This window comes from Osmerus eperlanus, chromosome 13, assembly GCF_963692335.1.
Source record: "Osmerus eperlanus chromosome 13, fOsmEpe2.1, whole genome shotgun sequence".
Taxonomy (NCBI): Eukaryota; Metazoa; Chordata; class Actinopteri; order Osmeriformes; family Osmeridae; genus Osmerus; species Osmerus eperlanus.
In genome coordinates, this window is record NC_085030.1 from 912,714 (window position 1) to 933,410 (window position 20,697).

Below are 20,697 nucleotides of genomic sequence, written 5' to 3' on the forward strand. Positions count from 1 at the left end.
GGCCCCAGTACCATGGCGCCATATCTTAGTAAACGTAACCCCTGTGATTAGCCTGTACCATCTCACAACTTGGACCTGAATTAAGCAAATGCAAGAGATAGAATTGCACGTAATTTATCTTTAACTTAAAAATCGAGAGTCCAAATTCTACATTGTACGCTAAAAAGTCCTATCTTATGTCCTGGTCGGCCAGGCCTTGTCAACCTGTTCGTTTGGCTAGGATTTAATAACACATGTTTGTAAGGCACGTGTCTACTGAAGGACTGAAATTCTTTGTGTCTATTCCAATATGTAATGATGGTACTCAATGACACAAGTCTGTGTTCTAGAAAGAGTGGTCTGGAGTCGCAGAGGTCCGATAATATCAGCTTTAATGCAGCAGTTGGAAATCAACAAGTACAGAGCTCTGGGGTTGTCTACGTTTTCCTACCCGCAACAGAGTTTGGGTTGGTTCAATATATTCCCCAGCATATATTATACAGTGCAGTAAAACAAAAACACAAGAAGAGGGTTGAGCTTTTTCTCCTGTGCAGCAGGGAGTTGTTCTTGCCTACGCGTCCCACCTGCTCGGGTGCCGTCTCCACCCGGTTTCAAGGTTGTTTCTGAAAATTAAGAGATAGAAACACAAAATACAGCCTTTTTTCCCACACTCTGTGGTCGAAACTCGTCTGGATTGTTCCTCTTTCTCCGCCCGCACCTATGACTCCGCCCGCCCTGTGTGAGACACAATGTTTAAGCCTGAGCACACTTCTCAGTTCATAAGACAGAACTTTAATAAGCACAATGCATAACTTTAATAAGCACAATATATTCTTTAATCCCTTTTTTGATCTCTGAAAACACCAGAGAACAATCAACATAGCCCGGACCAACCACCACCTCCTCGTCCTGGTCAGCCTGCCCCAGCAACGGCATTTGGAACCCCATCTTTGGGTTCTCCACAGCCGAGACAATGACCCGGTGGCACAGGGACCTGATACCCGGGATACAGCAACAATCATGTTGATATTGATATAGCACACTCTTAAGTAAAATAGCGGAAACCTTCTTAGTCCAGTACTATTTTAGTGTGGTCAAGCAGTATCACTCTTGACCTAGTCGTAACCCTCTTTTCTGGACTCTCACATTCGTAGCAATAGCAAACGGTTCACTGGTCATCCTCCACCAACTCCTGCAATGTACGACTGGATTCTGGAGCAGCACAACACATGCTCCAGTGGTACCACCTACTTCCTTTCCCCAGCACCCTTAGGGTGTGCAAGGTTCTCTCGATGATTTTGAATGGTCCTGTCCATAAATGTACAACAGGCTTCCCCGAACATCTGATGACGTATTGGGGCAGGTGGGGCAGGGTCTTCAAGGGGAAAGGGGGGGCAGACCACTCCTAGGTCTGATGAGGCATAGGGGCAGATGGGGCAGGGTCTCCAAGGGGAAGGGGTAGATCATCCAGTGAGAAAGGGGGGGACAGGGTCTCCAGGGGAATGGGGCCTTAGAACAGGGGTTGTATATCCAAAGGTAGTCAGACCCGCCGGTCTGACTCGTCCTGAAGCAGAAAAGAGTTACAGTCCCAGCATCACCTTATCTCCCATGATCAAGCAGTAACTGAGTCAAATGAGATGTGAACAGTCGAACACCAATGATTAAACACAGATATTGAAATCAAGAACCCATTTGAGGATTTAAAGTGGATATTTTTAAAGTTCAAATAAATCCCTCCTTTCACACCCTTTTAGGGTGTGACAACAAACACAAATAAAAAAATATAGCTGCAAGCAGCGATGCGGGTTCCTCCACAAAATGGCAAAATACTACAAAAATGTACATTGTAGAAGGTCAAGAGTTGGACCACAAGAGAGCAAAACTACTTCATGTTTGGCCAACAACAATAGGCTGAATGGGGATTTGAACTCATGAACATGAGGTTACAAGTCAGTCTCTCTATCCTCTCTACTACACACCAACTGTTGAGATTTTATGAATAGAAAGGGCAGAGTATTAGCTTTGGTCAGCTTTGGGACAAGGGTTAAGAAACGGTTGACATTTCAAGGTAAAATTGCATAAAATTGCGCATGGTACATCAGAATGATGTCACCTGAAACCAATAAGGTTTGAAAAACCATCAGTCAAAATTATATTTGATTTATTGACACAAAGATATCGATTGCAATGTGGACACTTACATAAATACACCCCTTTCAGACATTTTGTATTGCATTTCTCATTTGATTTCACCCTATATAAAGACACATCTGCCCGCACACTATCCCCATCCATGCTGTTTCCCTCTCTCCCAGCGCAGGTCAAAATGCCAAAATCCCAAAAGCAGAAATGCTGCAGCAGCCGCATGAGGTTTAGATGTAGTCCAAAAATGTTCCTCCCACAATCAATACATATCAACCGCAACATTGTTTTCAAACTTTCTCAAAGGCGGTTTGAAAACCATGGATATTCACTTTCTTCTTGAGTAGATCTCAGAATAGACTCATCGGCAACTGGCTAGGGTACACCCCACATTCAGCTCCTTCCCAGTGTAACCTCTGATAGCAAGATAGCCGACTCTCTTTGCCCATTAAACTACACAACATGCACACTCAGGGTGACCAACAAGATTATATTAACTAACAAACAATAACATTACAAACATCTAACTGAACAAAGACAACAACTGAAATCCCTCGCATGGCCGTTGTAACCAAACTATTTTCCACAAGTCTTTGCGTTTTTTGACATGCCGCACTGCATGCTGGGTACTCAAGAGCGCTGACAGCTGATTATTTAGCTGTGCTCCGGCTGCGTGATATGACTAGATGCTAGTGATGCGCTAAGGTCTCTGAGTCTCCTGCATTAACAAGTTCTGCTCGATTAGCAAGCTATTTTTACTAATGTTTTGTTAGCTATTGAATGGTAATGCAAGCTAGCTAAAAACAATGTTAGTTAGCTTGTCTAAACTGGTTTTCATAGCAACAGAAATCAACAAATCAGATCAGTCGAACTTTATTCAGAAAGGGGGGATTTGTATTTTTTACTCTACTCTTAATGCATGACTATGTTTAACTTAATGTCTGCACCTCTCTGTCACCAACTGTCTCTGGAGTAGAGGGTGGGGGCTTCATATCCAACAAATTACACCCCTGAACTTTTAAAACAGATCTAATGGCCTACTACAATTGTAAATATCCTATGGCTTCTTCTACAATTGGGCCTCAATACAATGTCATATCATATTTTCTGCCCATTCTGCACAGTTTTTGGGGACTTTCCACACCAGGGGCCTCATGTATAAACGTTGCGTACGCACAAAAAGCTTGCGTACGCTAGTTTTCACGCACACTTTGTGATGTATATAGATTTACTTGACGTGTGAATGTGCGGGCCGTCACGGAATGTTTTGAGCAGACGTGAGAATGTGCGGACCGTCCGCAAAGTCTAGTCTGGCTCTGTAACATGGCGAATTCTAACTGAAAAGTGCCGAAACTCACCAAACATTACAAAATAAAGTTTCCACTAAAGTTTCTGTCATACGTAGGCCTTACTGTAGTTATTCAAAAAACATATTTGGGCTACCTACGGTAATACAAGTTTGATCATTAATGTGGATGATCACATCAAAATGCCAAAAGCCAAAACGGGAAATGCTATATAGCCTTCTGTTTAATCCGACACCACTTAATAACTTCTGTTAAACTTTAGGGTGTCAAACGAACGACAAAATCACTCTGGAAATGCATGTCATGCTAACCCTATAGCTGCCATGCTGTTACGATGCACCACCACTCATTTCTTCATTTAAAGTTTTACATCGGACCATTTCTTCTTAATTTCTGCCATGGTCCGGTTCTCTGAACCCACAGCATTTATGGCCCTATAATAATAATAATGATTTTATTTGTAATGCACTTTACATTTAGCTAAATCTCAAAGTGCTACAGGTTAAAAACAAGAAAGGGCGCAAATAGTGACAGTTTTCCACTCCGCCGACTTTCTTTTGTCGCTAATACCTGATGACAGGCCGCCAAACAGGAAACATTTTCTCGCCTCCACCTCTGTTGTCAGAAATTGATCTCACAGTCACTGTATTTCTTCGAATAAACGCCACGGCGTTTAACGTTCATTTTTGGTGCAGCGTTTATTATTTATTTTATTTATTATTTATTATTAAAATTATATTTGATTTATTAACACAAAGATATTGTGGCAATGTGGACATTTACATATAAATACACTTCTTTCAGCCATTTTGTATTGCATTCCTTATTCAATTTGACCCTATAGAAAGACGTGTTCTACAAATCTGGTTCCCTCCTACCGGAGGAACACTAATAATAGGAATACTAACAAAAACAATAGGTTTCCTCCTACCGGAGGAATCCTAATTAAAGCTCACAGAGCTACCATTGTGGTGCAGAGACTTGTAGGCTAACAGTGCGTTTACACTGCAGCGACGCAAATCGCTTGCCATCGCTCGCCTTCCCACAGTTCACCACGCGCGGGGGCGTATCAAACAGATTAATGTAGAATTGTAGATCTCTAAAGTCACTGTTGTAGTTGTCATGGCCAAGTGTGCAGACTTGGGTTTACGTACTCGCAACATCGATCAAAATACAACTTGTATACAAAATACAAAACTGTTTAATAGACATACACGTTGACATGTGTAAAAACGTTTTATTATAGTACTCAAAGTCTCTGCTAATCTGTCGATACGACCAGGGAGTTCCAGCCGGGCTAGCTAGCTAGCTAGTTACCTCAGAACGAAGTTACGTAATGTCACTAGACTGAATTGGAAAGTACAAGCACCAACAACTTCGGCAACCTTGCGCCATGCATCATTTTTTTATTATTAACATCTCTGTACAAATACAGCTATGTATCGTACAGGACTGGGTAAGCAGCCACACAAACGATTAGTTTCTCCTCCACCTTGAAACCTAGAAAGCTAGAAATGTTTACCATGGTTGCTACGTTACGAGAAACAAGAAAACACTCCGATTGGCCATCGCTAGAGAAAATCGCTCCTCATTTGCATAAAGTTAAGAAAATCTCAACTCTGTCGCGTCGCTACCCACAATGCACCACGCAAGCGATTCGCCTGGCTCCGTGGAAAATGAATGGGAAACATGTTGTCGCTCGCATCGCGTCGCTGCAGTGGACACGCACAGTTAGCCTACTAGGCTAGCTACTTGACGCATGGTCACCTAGGTTGTTTTTACTATCAGCTGATCCTGTTACGGACCATTCGATTAGCTAAAAAGATGATACACGAGTTCTGGTTGGTTGGAGACTTACGTAGTTGAGATGATTGCCTGATAAAGTTGCTAACTTTGAACTAAGCTACAGAAAAATGTGCAAGAACTGGATGTGCCAACAAACGAAAATGTTTTACGAAAAAAACGACGTTGATAATATCAAAAATCCAGCTCCTCCATCGACGGGGACAGGTCATTTAAAAAACTAAAGCAGATACGTGGGCTCGGCCCACCACCTATAGATATCATTTGAAATGATTACGTTAGTTGTAGGGAGGACAAACGTTCTGCTCTCAATGTAATCACAACGGAGAGTTCCAAGCGTCAACAAATGCAAAACTGAACTTATTGCTCATTTAACATTGTGATAAAAAACACAATTGTGATATTTAATGTACAATACGATGTACGCTAATATTATTAGTACGTTTACTTTCGAAAACAGTAGTCAATTTTCGCTTGTTGACTGAGGCGTTAGCATAATTAGCCTCTGTTGAACGATATATACGATAGCGGTCTGTGATACATCCGTTTTCAATCGTTAAAATAATAAACATGCCTCACATATCGATGAACGTTTTATGATTTATTATGACATTATATTACTAGTAAACAATTCATGGGTACAATTGTCCTTATATACCTGTAGTTTTAAACCAGTGTAGCCCACTGTAATGCTGTACGCGACGCGGTTTAGAAAAACTTGGAATTCTACTTCTGTTTAGGAGCCAAACGGCGACAGTAAAATCTCGGCACTCCCCTTACAAAAATAAAAATTCCCAGATGAGTTTTTCAATTGGTGAATCAACCTGTCACTCAAATTAGAGCCAATCGCTGTGTGAATACCATCCCGTATGTGGCACAGAGGTTTTCCCATTTTAAGAGGTCTGTAATTGGCTGAGAGTACTTTGAGCCATAGGCTACTAACCTGAACTTCAATGCCACAGCCTCAATTTGATGTCATTCTGTTCATGAAGGTCTCCTCTACAGGACTGTGAAAACCGCGAACATTTCCCAGCTGGGGGATTTTTTATAATCGAGCTTATGTCCGAGGAGTGCCCCTGTTTTAGAGCTATATTTTGAGTGCTAACAAACTCCCCATCGCTCTATCCAGCTAGTTAGCTTGCCACGAGCATTCCTCTCCCTGCTTCACTAACAAAATATGGATTTATGCATTTAATCGGATCGACCTCAAAATCCGTATACATATAGTGGAAACGTACATCTACGAATGTGTTTTCTCAAATATACATAAAGATAAACATTTTTTAATAACAGCGCGTTCAAACAGTCCCCTCAGTTAAGGTTGGCTAGCAAGTTACAGCAGCAGCCTGGCCCTGTGACAGGTGAGGGGAGGGGCGCAAAGGGCACACTTAGTGGTATTTTGCTTCCAACTCATTTTGTAGACAACCCATTCATTTGTAGCAGATAAACATCTAAAAACATGCAAGTTAGTAGGCCCGAAAACTAGGATTGAGAGAGGTTGATATAAAAGGAGTATAAGAGAAGCTGACAACGCTGAATGAGTATTTCATTTGTTTGATGTGCAAGGCAACTAAACACCTCTCTGGGAAAATGTAAAAGGAAAAACAAACATTATGGAGATCCAAAATTACTGAAGAGCTCTGGCAGTAGTGCAATGCTTTGACAATGGTTTACTACATCAGAACTTGATGACTAACTAAATTAAAGAAGCCAATGACAAAAGGCTCTCACAAACAAGCTAGAAGTGGGTAGTAGCTTACTTGTGCTTTCCAATCAGTATCTAGTTTTGATTGCTGTAACTGAAGGATTCAAAGTCTTTGTGTCTATTCCAATATGTAATGATGGTATCCAATGACACAAATCTGTGTTCTAGAAAGAGTGGTCTGGAGTCGCAGAGGTCCGATAATATCAGCTTTAATGCAGCAGTTGGAAATCAACAAGTACAGAGCTCTGGGGTTGTCTACGTTTCCCTACCCGCAACAGAGTTTGGGCTGGTTCACGAAGTCCAACTGGCTATCTGTCCCTCCCCAGCATATATTTATACAGTGCAATTGAAACACACAAGTATTAAAAAAGGGTTGAGCTTGTTCTCTCGTGCATCATGGAGTTGTTCTTGCCTACGCGTCCCACCTGCTCGGGTGCCGTCTCCACCCGGTTTCAAGGTTGTTTCTGAAAATGAAGAGATAGAGACACAAAGAACAGCCTGCTTCCCACACCCAGTGTGAGACCCAATGTTTAAGCCTGAGCACACTTTTAAGTTCATAACTTTAATAAGCACAATGCATAACTTTAATAAGCACAACATATTCTTTATAACCAAGACTTGTTTTGATTGCCTGTTACCAAGACTTGTCCTGCTTAAAAAGCACCAAACTCTAGTCTGCTGTTTTTATACCTTGGTTCTATGAGAAGCCTTTAAAAAACATGTAAGTCACATTCACTGTTGACCATTCTCCTTAGAAGTTGAGGCAAACTGACCATCCACATCCTCAAACACCGGACTGGCATCCATGGGCTCATAACTGCTCATCTGTAAATGTAACTGTTTCCTCTGTGTATATGTAAAAACCACTGTGATTTCCCACACTGACAATAAGACTTACATTTGTCTAACATAAGTCTTACAATAACTTTGATCAGTGCATCAAGCATCTTACTGACAGTGTGGGAAATGTACACAGTACCGTTTACATGTACACAGGGTGAAATGTATTGTGCTATAACATGTATAGTAGGCCCACATAATGATGTAATTAGTATGTGGATACAAGAAAGTATGTATGTGGTACGTAATAAGATGGCTCAACAAAATAAGTCAAGTTGTGACCATCCTTGTCTGGCTCATAGAAACGACAAGAAGACAGGGGACAGTTTCATGGTTTGCAGATGAGCAGTACTAAGTCTACAAATGTGGTTCATATGTATGAGGATGTAGTTGATCGGTTTGCCTCGAAGAACGACAACTCAACAGTGACTGTGACTAGTTCTTTTTAAAAGGCTTCTCAGAACAATGGCAACAAAAATAGAGACTGGAAGGTTGGATGCTTTTCAAGCAGGACCAGTCTTGGTATTGCCATCAGAACTAGACACTGACTGGAAAGCACAAGTATGCTACTATAACTAGAGCTTGTTTTTGGGAGCAGAGATCATTTTGTCATTCTCCTTTTTTAATTCAACCTAATCAACACAATAAAGTAGGCTTGTTTTGTCCTTGGCTAATGCATGGACCAGGAGCGTCGTTAGACCCTTTTTACTGGGGCACAGCGCACCGCACTTCAAGAGTAGCTGTGTACAGGATCGTGAAAGCGACATTATCAGCGGTGGAGCCTACATGTGAAGATGTGTTATGCCAAAGCATATAATTAAAGCAGTTAAACCGAAAACTCAAACCGATGCCCGCAGAACTCCATGTCAGTGCGCTCTTCTGAGCTTGCCAAATAGCCACTGCAGCACGCACACAGAAGTCCAGGTGTCAGACTCGGCACACAAGTCAGAATTGAGGTAGGCTAAGAAAACATTACAAAACTAAAGAAAGTTTCTAAATGATAGGCCTACCCATCATCTTATTTTGACTAAAACATAAAAACAATATTACATGAAGCTCCAAAAAAAGTATTTGCGCTCAAATTAATGCGAAAAAAATGTATGCGCTCGCATTAACTATTGATGTCCCTGCTAAAGCTGATATCAAACTTGCGTATCTGAACTGTTGTATAGTGGGTTAAGCAAGGGGAGTTTCTATAGCCGAGTAGTGTATTGTGCGCAGCAAGCTTGGAAGAAAAAAAGGGATATGAATAGGGGCCTGTGCCCCAGTAGTTTTATGTCTAACAACGCCCCTGGCATGGACATTGTCAATAAGATGCTTGCATTTGCCTTACTGTACTGATCCAAGTTATCAACTATTGTATGTCTGGCAGAATAATGTCTCGGAGCCCAAATCTCAATCAACCTCCTCCCTTGATGTATCATAGGCTACTCACTCATCATGTCTTTGCTTTATCAAATCTTTCTCAAAAGATTGCTACCAGTGCTATAGGCCTGTTGTAGATGTTGACAACACCTGTCTTGTGTCTTAGAAGAGGTAACTTAAACCTTAGAAATGTGTACTGTATAGGTACCATCACTACAGTTACACTGGTGTCTGTCTAGTGTGTGATTTAAAGTGTAAATGAGTCGTTTCCTAAGCAAACTAATACACAGATGTACTGTGTCACTATTTAAGCAAATCCACCAAAAAACTCAAACGTAGAATTCCATGGTTGTTTAGGAAGCTATAGCACGGACAAGCTAGCACCCCCACTACTTGAGTCAAAAGTCCCAGATCAGTTTTTCAATTGATGTAACAAACTATCACTCAAATTAGAGCCAATGCCTGTGTGAATACCGTCCCGTATGTGGTACTGGGGTTTTAACAGTTTAAGACGTCTGTAATTAGCCAAGTGGTCTATACACCCTTGGCTACTAACCTGAACTTCAATGCCACATCCTTAACTTGATGTCAATCTGTTCAGGAAAATGTCCTCTACAGGACTGTAAAACCGCTAACATTTTCCAGTTGGCACTTCTGAGATATGAGTTTATGCCCGATGAGTGCCCGCACCCATTCACTGCAATGAAAAGCTTAATGGAACTCCGACTCGGAATTTGAGCTTCAGGGACGCTTGACAAAAAATGACAACATTTGGCGTGTCGGACGTTTTAGAATTGTTTATGTGATGTGTTCCCATCGTATTTAAGACTACGTATTTTACAAACAAGAGGTTTGTTAATGTAACTGTTAAAGAATATATTGTGCTTATTAAAGTTATGCATTGTGATTATTAAAGTTATGAACTTAGAAGTGTGCTCAGGCTTAAACATTGGGTCTAACACTGGGTGTGGGAAGAAGGCTGTTCTTTGTGTCTCTATCTCTTCATTTTCAGAAACAACCTTGAAACCGGGTGGAGACGGCACCCGAGCAGGTGGGACGCGTAGGCAAGAACAACTCCCTGATGCACGAGAGAACAAGCTCAACCCTTTTTTGATACTTGTTTTTCAATTGCACTGTATAAATATATGCTGGGGAGGGACAGATAGCCAGTTGGACTTCGTGAACCAGCCCAAACTCTGTTGCGGGTAGGGAAACTTAGACAACCCCAGAGCTCTGTACTTGTTGATTTCCAACTGCTGCATTAAAGCTGATATTATCGGACCTCTGCGACTCCAGACCACTCTTTCTAGAACACAGATTTGTGTCATTGGATACCATCATTACATATTGGAATAGACACATAGAAAAAGAATCCTTCACTGTATACATATGTCACTCGTAACGGCTAATCAGCTAACATGTTAAAGTAGGCTACATCCAAAATCACTGTCGTAAAACTAGCCTTTTTTTCACAAACTGCTGATTAACGGAAGTAGCTTCGAGGTAAAAATTAAAAACCTTTAAAAACGTCTAAATTGAGCAAATATTGTTGATATTATTGTGCACACGTATTTCAGTATAGTTAATATGTAATTTAATTCCATAATTTCCCCAGGAATAACTATTAAAACGTATTTCAGGAAAAACGCTCAAACGGGTTTGTCCTCCCTATTAGTTGTTTCCACTTCTGTTGTCGAAGCAAACAGGATCCTTATATGTGGGTAACGTTGGCACTACAGCTTGGCAAACAAACTATAGTGATTCAACTCACCTACAGTTATCTCTAGCTATCTTGCTGAAAAATAGATCTGGACAAACATGCATTTTGAATTGTAGATTTACATGACAACACAGGTTATTTGAATGAAACACAGTCAGGAACATGAAATAACGTTATCCCCATTGCCAATAAACTCGGCTAAATCATCACACATTCTACCTATGCCCTTGCGTTAGCAAGCTAAACTAGTTTACACGCCTTCAGTCTAGGTGTTTTCGCTATCTAACTGTTCTTGCATTCCTTGCAAATCAGCGTTAATAAAAAGTAGATGAGCTAGAGTCTAGCTAACATTGACTCAACGGGCATGGCTGATGTTTGTCTATACCAGGGGTCGGGAACCTTTTTGACTAAGAGAGCCATGAAAGCAAAAAATTTGGAAATTTATTTCAGTGAGAGCCATATAATATATTTTAAAAGTGAATTCAACTAAATGTCAGTATAATAAGCCTCTGAATTTATTCTTTTAAATAATGTTGTTATAACACTCACCATTAATGCGACTTCTGGTGCTGCATGGATTTGCTGATGTCTTTGTAGTCGGGTTGGTACTTGGTGAGGTTAAGCTTCATGCAAGCGTTGAGGCTTTCATCCGTTAAACGTGATCGTAGGTTGGACTTGATGTTTTTAAGATGTGAGAATGACTGCTCACATGCATACGTAGATCCAAACATGGTCAATACAGCAATACTCACACGCTGCAGTGTGTGGTATGTGACAGGAAGCGCGTTCCAAGTTTTGAGAATCAGCTGGTCTTCGGGTTGGAGTTTTTTCATTTCTGTCCACATGTGCTTGCTCGCCAACTCCGCTTTCTGTCGTGTGATTCTTTCCAAATCTTCATTCAGTGACTTGAACTTATTCACCCACATGTCTGAGGCCTTCAGGTCAGCCACTTCTGCTTCAAAATCTCTGATGGAGACACCAGGGATGTAATTCAGGTCGGCTGTGTTCAGTGAACACTCGTTTGGATGGGTGATGAACTTGAAAAGACGAGTGTGCTCACGAAATTCTCCAAAGCGTGCTTTGAAGGACTGTAGGAGACTGGATGTGCAGCCAGCTAGCTGGTGGAGATCAAGGTTTTGAATGGGCTCACTTGCTGTGCATGCATCTTTAAATTGGCTCAGTTTTTCAAAATGTAGTAAACGACCTGTTTCAAGATCCGTGATGAAAAGCTCCAGCTTGTTTTCAAAAGCAAATACAGCTTGTTGAAGGGATAACACTGTATTTCCAATGCCTTGCATTTTCACGTTGAGCTGGTTCAGATGTTCAGTCAGATCTACGAGATAGTAAAACTTGAGGAGCCACTCGGTGTCGGCTAGCTCAGGATGCCCAACGCCTTTCATTTCAAGGAAAGTCCGGATTTCGTTCAGGCAAGCCGCAAAACGGCTAAGCACCTTCCCTCTTGACAACCAACGCACATTGCTGTGCAAAAGCAGACCATGATAGTTATTTACAACTTCATCCAGCAGTGTTTTAAACTGGCGATCATTTAAGGCTCGGGCAACAATAAAGTTGATCACACGAATGACCAGCGACATCACTTCGCCAAACTGCCTGTCACACATCTGAGCACAAAGTGCCTCCTGGTGTATAATGCAATGGAAACTTAGGATGGGTCTATTTTCATGTTCACGGAGAAGCGCCACAAATCCTTTGTTTTTCCCCACCATACACGGAGCACCATCAGTACACACTGAGAGAAGTTTATCCATAGGTAGACTTTTTTCTTGAGCAAACTCCATGAAAGACTTGAATAAATCCTCACCTCTTGTGGACCCTTTTAATGGCAGAACAGCAAGACTTTCTTCGCGCAGTGTGTCACCAACAGCATATCTTGCAATCACGCTGAACTGCGACAAATGGCTCACGTCTGTTGATTCATCCAAAGCCAGAGAAAAGAACGGCGCTGCATTTATGTCCTTCACTTGCGTTTCCTCCACTTTGTTTGCCATCACGATGGTACGATCATGAACAGTTCTTGCCGACAGAGGCATGTCTTGTATCCGTTTGATTATCTTGTCTTTGTTCGGAAGATCATCAAAAAGTTCATTGGCTACATCCAGCATGAACGTTTTAGCATACTCGCCATCTGTGAATGGTTTTCCGTTCCTCACTATTGCTAAAGAACCAGCAAAGCTAGCCGAATTATAGTCACCTTGCCGGGTCCATACGCGGAGTTGCTGCTGGCTAGCTTGCACCCTGCTCAGAAGCTCTTGGCACGCTTTCTTTCTGCTGTCTCCCGCAGGGTATTTTGATGCAAAGGTAGCGTGGCGCGTGTCGAAGTGCCGCTTTACATTCGACCGTTTCAACGATGTAATTTTGTCATTGCAAATTAGACACACAGCAGAACCCGCTCTCTCCACAAAGGCGAATTCTTCGGTCCATTCGTCCTGAAATGTACGATACTCGTCGTCTTTTTTTCTTTTCGCCATCTTCTTCGTCGAAGGGTTAGCTTTGAGCTAATGACCGAGCAGACGCAGTCTCAGACTGATTCAAAAGGGATCGTTTACCTGTTTTACCCAGCAACGGCAAATGTAGGCCAGTATCATCCAATTAAAATAATGGACAATTGCTCCTGCAGCCCTGAACAGGACATGCACAGTGAAAAATCGATGGATGGATTAAAACAAGTGAGAATATTTTGTTTTATCTGCGAGCCATATGCAATCATCAAAAGAGCCACATCTGGCTCGCGAGCCATAGGTTCCCGACCGCTGGTCTATACTGTAGCGTAGAAGATCCCTGTGCAGTTCGACCCTCCACACATTTGCGCGAACCATTTCACCAAGGACGGCTTGAAAACATGGGACAATAAAGCAGGATTTGCTATGAAGCTGTTGCTGAAAAGAGGTGCGTTCCAACCTTATGTTCATCACAACCGCAAGCGGTAGTATGATTTTGTCGGTAACAGTTATTAGCAATGCTAACGTATCCTGTATCTAGCACCTGCCTTTCTCCAGTTCTTTCAAATAGATAATCTAGACAGGCGTTAGCAATAGGCTAGACTGCTATTTGTTTTCTGGCTATTTTTTCAGAAGCTTCCCTTCTAATGCCGACTACAGCTAATCTAGCTCGTTTTCCTCCAGGATCACAATGGCTCTTATTGAGAGACTTGTTGCTCTTGTTGGTTGGTTGTAACGGATTTAAATTCTTGTACTCGCTGTGAAATATTTGTTTTACTGTTGATTGTTTTTCTACAGTTACACTTGCACTTTTGAGTTTCATGTTGTTTAATAGGGGTTATGCGCAACATTCTTCCGGGTTCTACAAAACAGATGTAACTACTTCCGGCCGTCCGCTACTGATGTAAACACAGCGTAGTAATGGCCACCTTCGGTGTTTACAGGAGCTAACGTTACCCTTAATTACAATTTCCGATGTACACCGTATTGCCAAACGGACGTCCAGAGCCCCGAGTACTCTGTTAGACAAGGTATTTAAGTTTTACGCCTCCTCATTTATTCATAATTATGAAGGTATGTAATATGTGTAGCTTTTGCTAATGGCATCGGATATAGCGATAGTGTTACTAGTAGCTAACTATCAGTAGTTAGTTTAGACTTGTATGCTATCAGTAGTTTAGTCTTTTATTTTTGCTCGCAGACGATTAAAACAGTCAAACGAAGACTGCATTTTAGCGATGGGGTTATAGTACCAACAGTATAATTACTACGATGTCCTGTGTGTTTATGCTGGTCAACCGTTATGTAATCCATCTGACTGTAGGTCTAATGTGTCGACTGTAGGTCTAATGTAGACTGCTGTTCTGGCAGGTGTTTCAGATTTCTAAAATATTGTTAGAATAATGATAAAAGTACTGAGTGGATGAATGCTGTATCTTCTTGTCCACCAGTTTCAAACGAAGACAGGTTGACCGGTACTATCAGTGTCAGAGCAGCTTGTCACAGGTCCATGCAGAAGAATGAAAAACCACACAGCTTGAGAGTAGGCTAATGTTTAGGGATGGGTTTGGGTATTCTGTTCAATTTTGCAGTCTGTTCCAGTTCAATGACTGCAGCATAGCATGCGTTCATCAAGCCTCTCAGAACGAAAATATTTACATTACAACTGCTTTCATTTGACCATGAGCATGTTCTCGACTATGTAAACATTCTTCTGAGACACTTGATAAATGGCTATAGTCTACCTGTTAGTGGAGAAGTAAGGTAATTGAGGCGAAGTTGATTGACAGTAAATCTTTCTATTGCAACATATTTGGTATGGTATACCTCACCTCGTATTGTAATAGACTTGTAGGAAACCCCTTGTCAACAAACGTACCCCAGCAACTTTACTAGGCCAATTCTTAATTCAGCGGTATCTGAATAGTAGCACAATTCACTTCAAAAACACTTCAAAGGATACATCAGTATCAATGTTTTTCTAATTGACTCTTTGTGTATTTTACACAGATAGTGCTACGTGATTCAGAACCTGTCGTCATGACCTCCAGTAAGTGTTCGTGCAAAGCTGGCACAGCAGTGTGTAATGACACTGCTGCACTGCTCTTTCAGACAGCTCATTACTCAGAGCTCAATATCCAGGTTGTCCCCCCTGTTCATGCCTGCACAGAAACTGAACAACAATAGCACAAGCCCAGAACTACAGTAAGGGTTGAGGCAAATGTACTGTATATGTATGTAAGAGTTAGGCTATGTATGCAGCAATAAAAATGGTAAATTGCTAAAAGAAAGTATTGTGATCTAAGGTCAGAAGCATTTTGAGGTGCAGCATAATATAGTGGAGACTCAGTTTATTTTCCGAGCGATAAATGGGACTGCACCCGACTACATCAAGTCTCTCCTCCAGCCTTACACCCCCACCCGCCAACTACGGTCTTCTTCTGACAACCGTCTGGTGGTCCCACCGCTCAAGAGCGCCCGGTCCCAACACAAGCTCTTCTCCTGTCTGGCCCCCCAATGGTGGAATCAATTCCCCACCTCCATCAGAGACACTGACTGTCTCCCCACGTTCAAGAAAAGGCTCAAGACGCACTTGTTCCGGTACTTAGGAATGATTGGCTGGACCTGATGTTAGTTTCCTCCAGGATCACAATGACTCTTATTGAGAGACTTGTTGCTCTTGTTGGTTAGTTGTAACTGACTTAAAGTTATTGTACTCGCTGTGAATTATATTATTGTTGCTTGCTTTTTCTACAGGTACACACTTGCACTTCTGAAGTTCATGTTGTTTATTTGTAACTTGTCTAAACATGCTCTTATGGTTCTTCCCTTTGGGACTTATTTGGTTTTTCACAATGTATGCTTCATGTTTTGGCTACCCGCAATGTTTGGGGCTATCTCGTTGTTATGATCAGTGACCTATGCACTTTTGTAAAGCTCTCTCTTGGAAGTCGCTTTGGATAAAAGCGTCTGCTAAATGCATAAATGTAACTATCCCTCCAACGTCAACAGCTGCAAAGTTCCATAGTCTTCGGGTCTTTTACCAAATGATGGAGTGGAAAGGGGGAAGTGAACGTATGGACCAAAAGACTGGGGGTGGCATGTTTTGGATGGGAGATTTATGCCAATAATGACCATTAGGTCATTGGCAGAAGGATGATTGGATGAAGATTGGGCCGATGTATTTGTCATATGAATGGTGTTTCTGCCTATTCAAATTAGAGCATATTCAATAAGTGTGGAGCTCATGTGCATATTCAAATTACTTTCAAAATAAACTTGTAATAAAAAGTTACTTTTCATTTATACTTTTACTATGTTAAGTTTTATTGTGATAGGAGTAAAGGAAAAAATTAAGCCTATTTGGGTGTATTTTGGGCATATTCGATTAGTGTATAGCTCATTTGCATATTAACATTCATTTTTAAAGAAACTTGTAATGCAAAATTTTGTACTTGTCATGGGTAGTTTCATTGTGTAAAGTTTCATTTTGATAGGAGTAAAGGAAAAAAATAGCCCCATTGGGGTGTAATGTTGCCTGGCCTTATTGGCACACATCTCGTATTGATGAGAATTTAACATATTTAGGATTTCTTAGGACTTTTAGTATGTTGTTCTGGACACCTCATAGAAATGATCTAAGCTGCAAAAAAAATGTTTTACAATTAGTCTGTTGTAAAACGCTACTTTGCCTGGACTAATAGTAACAAAGTTACATACTAGCTAGTTATAACAGTTACACAGAAAGAGACACAATATGACAACGAAGTCCAAGTGGACTCAAAGAACGCAGTGTTCGGCAATCAACTGCAACAACTACCAATGTGACAGTATTTATGCCTTTCATCGCTTTCCCAAAGACCCTGACAGTTAAATTTTGTCGGTAGCGTAATCTTATGCACCTGCTAACTTTAACGTTTTTTTTGTCTAGTAGTAGGCTAGTGAACTTAATTCCTTCTAGGAACTGCAGGTCCTAGCCATAGAAACCAGAATAATGATTTATATGGATATGACAGTAAATTAAAATGAGCTTCTTAAATTAATTTGCTGAATTCATATATTTCATTGATAACTTATTTGTGTATACTGTAGGCTAACGTTGTAATGTGTACTGTAGAGCTAGCGTACCTCCTGGGAAACGGTCTAACGTTAGGCTATTATAACATTATATAAACTCATCACTTTATTCTTACCTGTCACACTTAGCCTAATGTAGAGAGTAATATAATTTATAAAATGCTTGAACTTCTCTGTCAATTGTCCATTGGAGAAGCAATTCCGGAACTCTGGTCACCCATTGGAGGAGCCGGGGGCTTGGCAGTAGGCGTGCACGATGCTAGGCAAGTCGTGGTCCACCCACTTTCTGTTGGCAGCGATACTCCGAAAGAGAGACATCACAATGTTACGATTACATGTATTACATCCCTCCAGACTTTTTCAATGCCACGTCCTCGTGGCATGTATGGACCAGAAACAGTTCACCTTAAATTAGGGTGTATAGCGGGCAGGCCTTTGCCCTTGTGTGGTGCGCTGTGAGCGTTGGAAGGTGACCACTGGGTTGGCTGCCTCCTGCTGGCCGGATTGTAGAGCTCAGGGTGTTGCGGTAGTTGGTTTCCCAGGACCCTGGGCACACTTGGGTTTCCTGGATTGTAGAGCTCAGGGTGTTGCGATGGTTGGTTCCCCGGGACCCTGGGCACGTTTGGGTGTCCTGGACCTGGAAAACACAGCATTCCCCACCAAGGCACCCCCCACTTCCCACAACAGGTAATGATGGTTCAGCCTCAACTATGGGTGTCCTATAGTTCACCGGACATGACCGCAAAAGATTACGGTGCAACACCTTTTCTGTCCCCTCACCCGTTTCTGGTTTAACTACATACACCAGTATGTCTACATTAGGCTGTCGGACAACAATATAGGGTGCCTTTTCCCAATTGTCTGCAAGCTTACCCCAGTCCTTCGTTCCCCGCTGTTTCAGCAGGACCCTTTCCCCAGGAAGGAGGGGGCAACTTAAAGGGGCTTGGTCATGCTTCCGCTTCTGCCGTTGTCGTGTGCTGTCCAGGGTTTTGTTTGCTGTCTGATGAGCATAGGACAGTCTCTCATAATGGCGTTGTACCCAGCTAGAAGGGGTTTCAGGAAGGTTCGCCACCGGTGTACCCAGGACCAGATGTAGGGGAAGGCGGGGGTGCCAGCCAAACAGCAAATAGGACGGGGTTTGGCCTGTGGAGCAGTGGACTGTGTTGTTATACATCAGCAGAAGTTCCGGAATATAGTCCGGCCAATGGGGCTTACGGTCTTCTTCCAGGGTGCCTAGGAGCTGAAGTAGAGTGCGGTTAAAACGTTCAGAGCCTCCATTCCCCTGGGGATGATATGGTGTGGTGTGGCTCTTTTTTGCTCCATAAAGTTCACATAACTGCTTAACAACAGCTGACTCAAAATTTGCACCTTGATCAGCATGAAACCTAGATGGACTTCCAAAGAACCGAATGATATTACTCCACATTGCTCGAGCTGTGGTGACTGCAGTCTGGTCTTTCGTGGGCACTGCCCATGAATACTTGGTAAAGTGGTCAGTCATTACTAAGACGTATTGATGGCCATCTGTGGAGGGATGCAATTTCAGGAAGTCCATGGTAACCAGTTCAAGGGGATAAGTGGTTTCAATGGACACAAGTGGTGCTTTTGTGTTGATGGGGGGAATTTTACACTAGATGCAGCGTGGGCAGGCAGCACACCAGTTAAGAATGTCCTTAGTTTGGTAGGCCCAGAAAAACCTTGTACGTATGAAAGACAGTGTCTTTTCTCTGCCAAAGTGCCTCGCTTGTTCGTGGCATGTCTTCCATACCTGTCGCTTATGGGCGTCTGGAAGCACCAGCTGGTGGCATACTTCTAGGGTTCTTGGATCTCTGCGGCGCCGAAAGAGAACACCATCTTGGAGGAACAATCTATCCCTTTCCTTCAGGATGCGCAACACCTCTGGTGGCGAGGCAGCCCGGTCACTGGCAGAGAGCTTAGACTTCTGTAAAAACAACAACACTTTACCAATAACATCATCTTGTTGTTGTGCTTGCCTCCAGGCTTCTGGTGTCATACCTGACCACTGATCCTGTACTGGGGTATAGTGAGGGGGGTGTTTGGCTGCAGTAACACTACCAGCAGCTCCAGAGCAGAAGGCAACCACTACCTCGACACCCACTTCAGTGTAGGGGGCTACTTCGAGGTCATCCTCCTCCAACGGGCCTGGTTCTCCCACTGGGACCCGGGAGAGGGCGTCCGCATTGAGGTTTGTTCGGCCGGGTCGGAACTGGATCTTAAAAATGTAGCTGGACAGACGGGCACACCAGCGTTGTTCCACACTTCCTAGATTTGCAGTTGATAAATGAGCTAGGGGGGTTGTTGTCTGTAAAGACCGTGAATGTCGCCCCAAACAGATATTCCTTAAATTTTTCTGTGATGGCCCATTTTAGGGCCAAAAATTCCAGCTTAAAGGAACTGTAGTTAGCATAATTTTTCTCAGAGGGCTGTAGGCTACGGCTTGCATAAGCAATAACTTTATCCACGCCTCCTTGAACTTGGCCAAGGACAGCACCCAGGCCTCGCTTACTAGCATCCATATACAACACAAAAGGTAATGAAAAGTCAGCAAATGCTAAAATTGGGGCCCTTACCAGAGCATGCTGCTGAAATGCCCCCTCACATTCTGCGGTCCAGCTCTGAAGGGGAGGGCTTGTCCTGCGGGGAGACTTCTTTGGTTGCCCCACTAGTTGCGCAAGCAATCTTGGAGAAATCCTTAATGAAACGTCGGTAATAACCAATAAGGCCAAGGAATGCCCGCAGCTCCCTTACCGTCTGGGGGCGTGGCCACTCCGTTACGGCCTGCACCCGCTCACTGGTTGGGGTCACTCCATCCTCTTTCACCACATGTCCCAGGTACTGTACCTCAGCTTTAAAGAGATGACATTTGGAGGGCTTTCGCTTCAGGCCATGTTGGACCAGGCGCTGGAACACCCGTTCTAGGTTTTTCAGATGAGATGGAAAATCATGTGAAAAGACAATAATGTCAGTTATGATCACCCAGACATGACTCCATCAGCCCCTGGAAAGTGGCCGGGGCATTGCACAACCCAAAGGGCATCCTACTGAACTCGTAGAGTCCCATGGGTGTAGTAAATGCAGTTTTTTCTTGATCACTGGGGTGCACTGGTACCTGCCAGTATCCACTGGCAAGGTCGAGAGTGGAAAAGAACTTTGCTTTTGAAAGCATTGTGAGAGACTCTTCTATGCGGGGCAGCGGGAAGGAATCTTTACGAGTTACACTGTTAAGTTTGCGATAATCCATACAAAACCTTAAAGTACCATCTTTGTAGGAGCCAATTG

At 42.6% G+C, this 20,697-nt stretch overlaps 1 protein-coding gene across 1 annotated transcript; it reads right to left on the minus strand.

Moving 5' to 3' along the window:
* Positions 1-11,412: 11,412 nt before the first annotated feature.
* On the minus strand, positions 11,413-13,350 carry LOC134032831 (general transcription factor II-I repeat domain-containing protein 2-like). Its single transcript, XM_062476892.1, has one exon. The coding sequence runs from the start codon at positions 13,348-13,350 to the stop codon at positions 11,413-11,415; it is 1,938 nt and encodes a 645-aa protein (XP_062332876.1).
* Between the last annotated feature and the right edge of the window lie 7,347 nt (positions 13,351-20,697).

Coding starts and splice junctions, on each gene's coding strand:
- LOC134032831 (XM_062476892.1), bottom strand. CDS start 13,350: ATGGCGAAAAGAAAAAAAGACGACGAGTATCGTACATTTCAGGACGAA.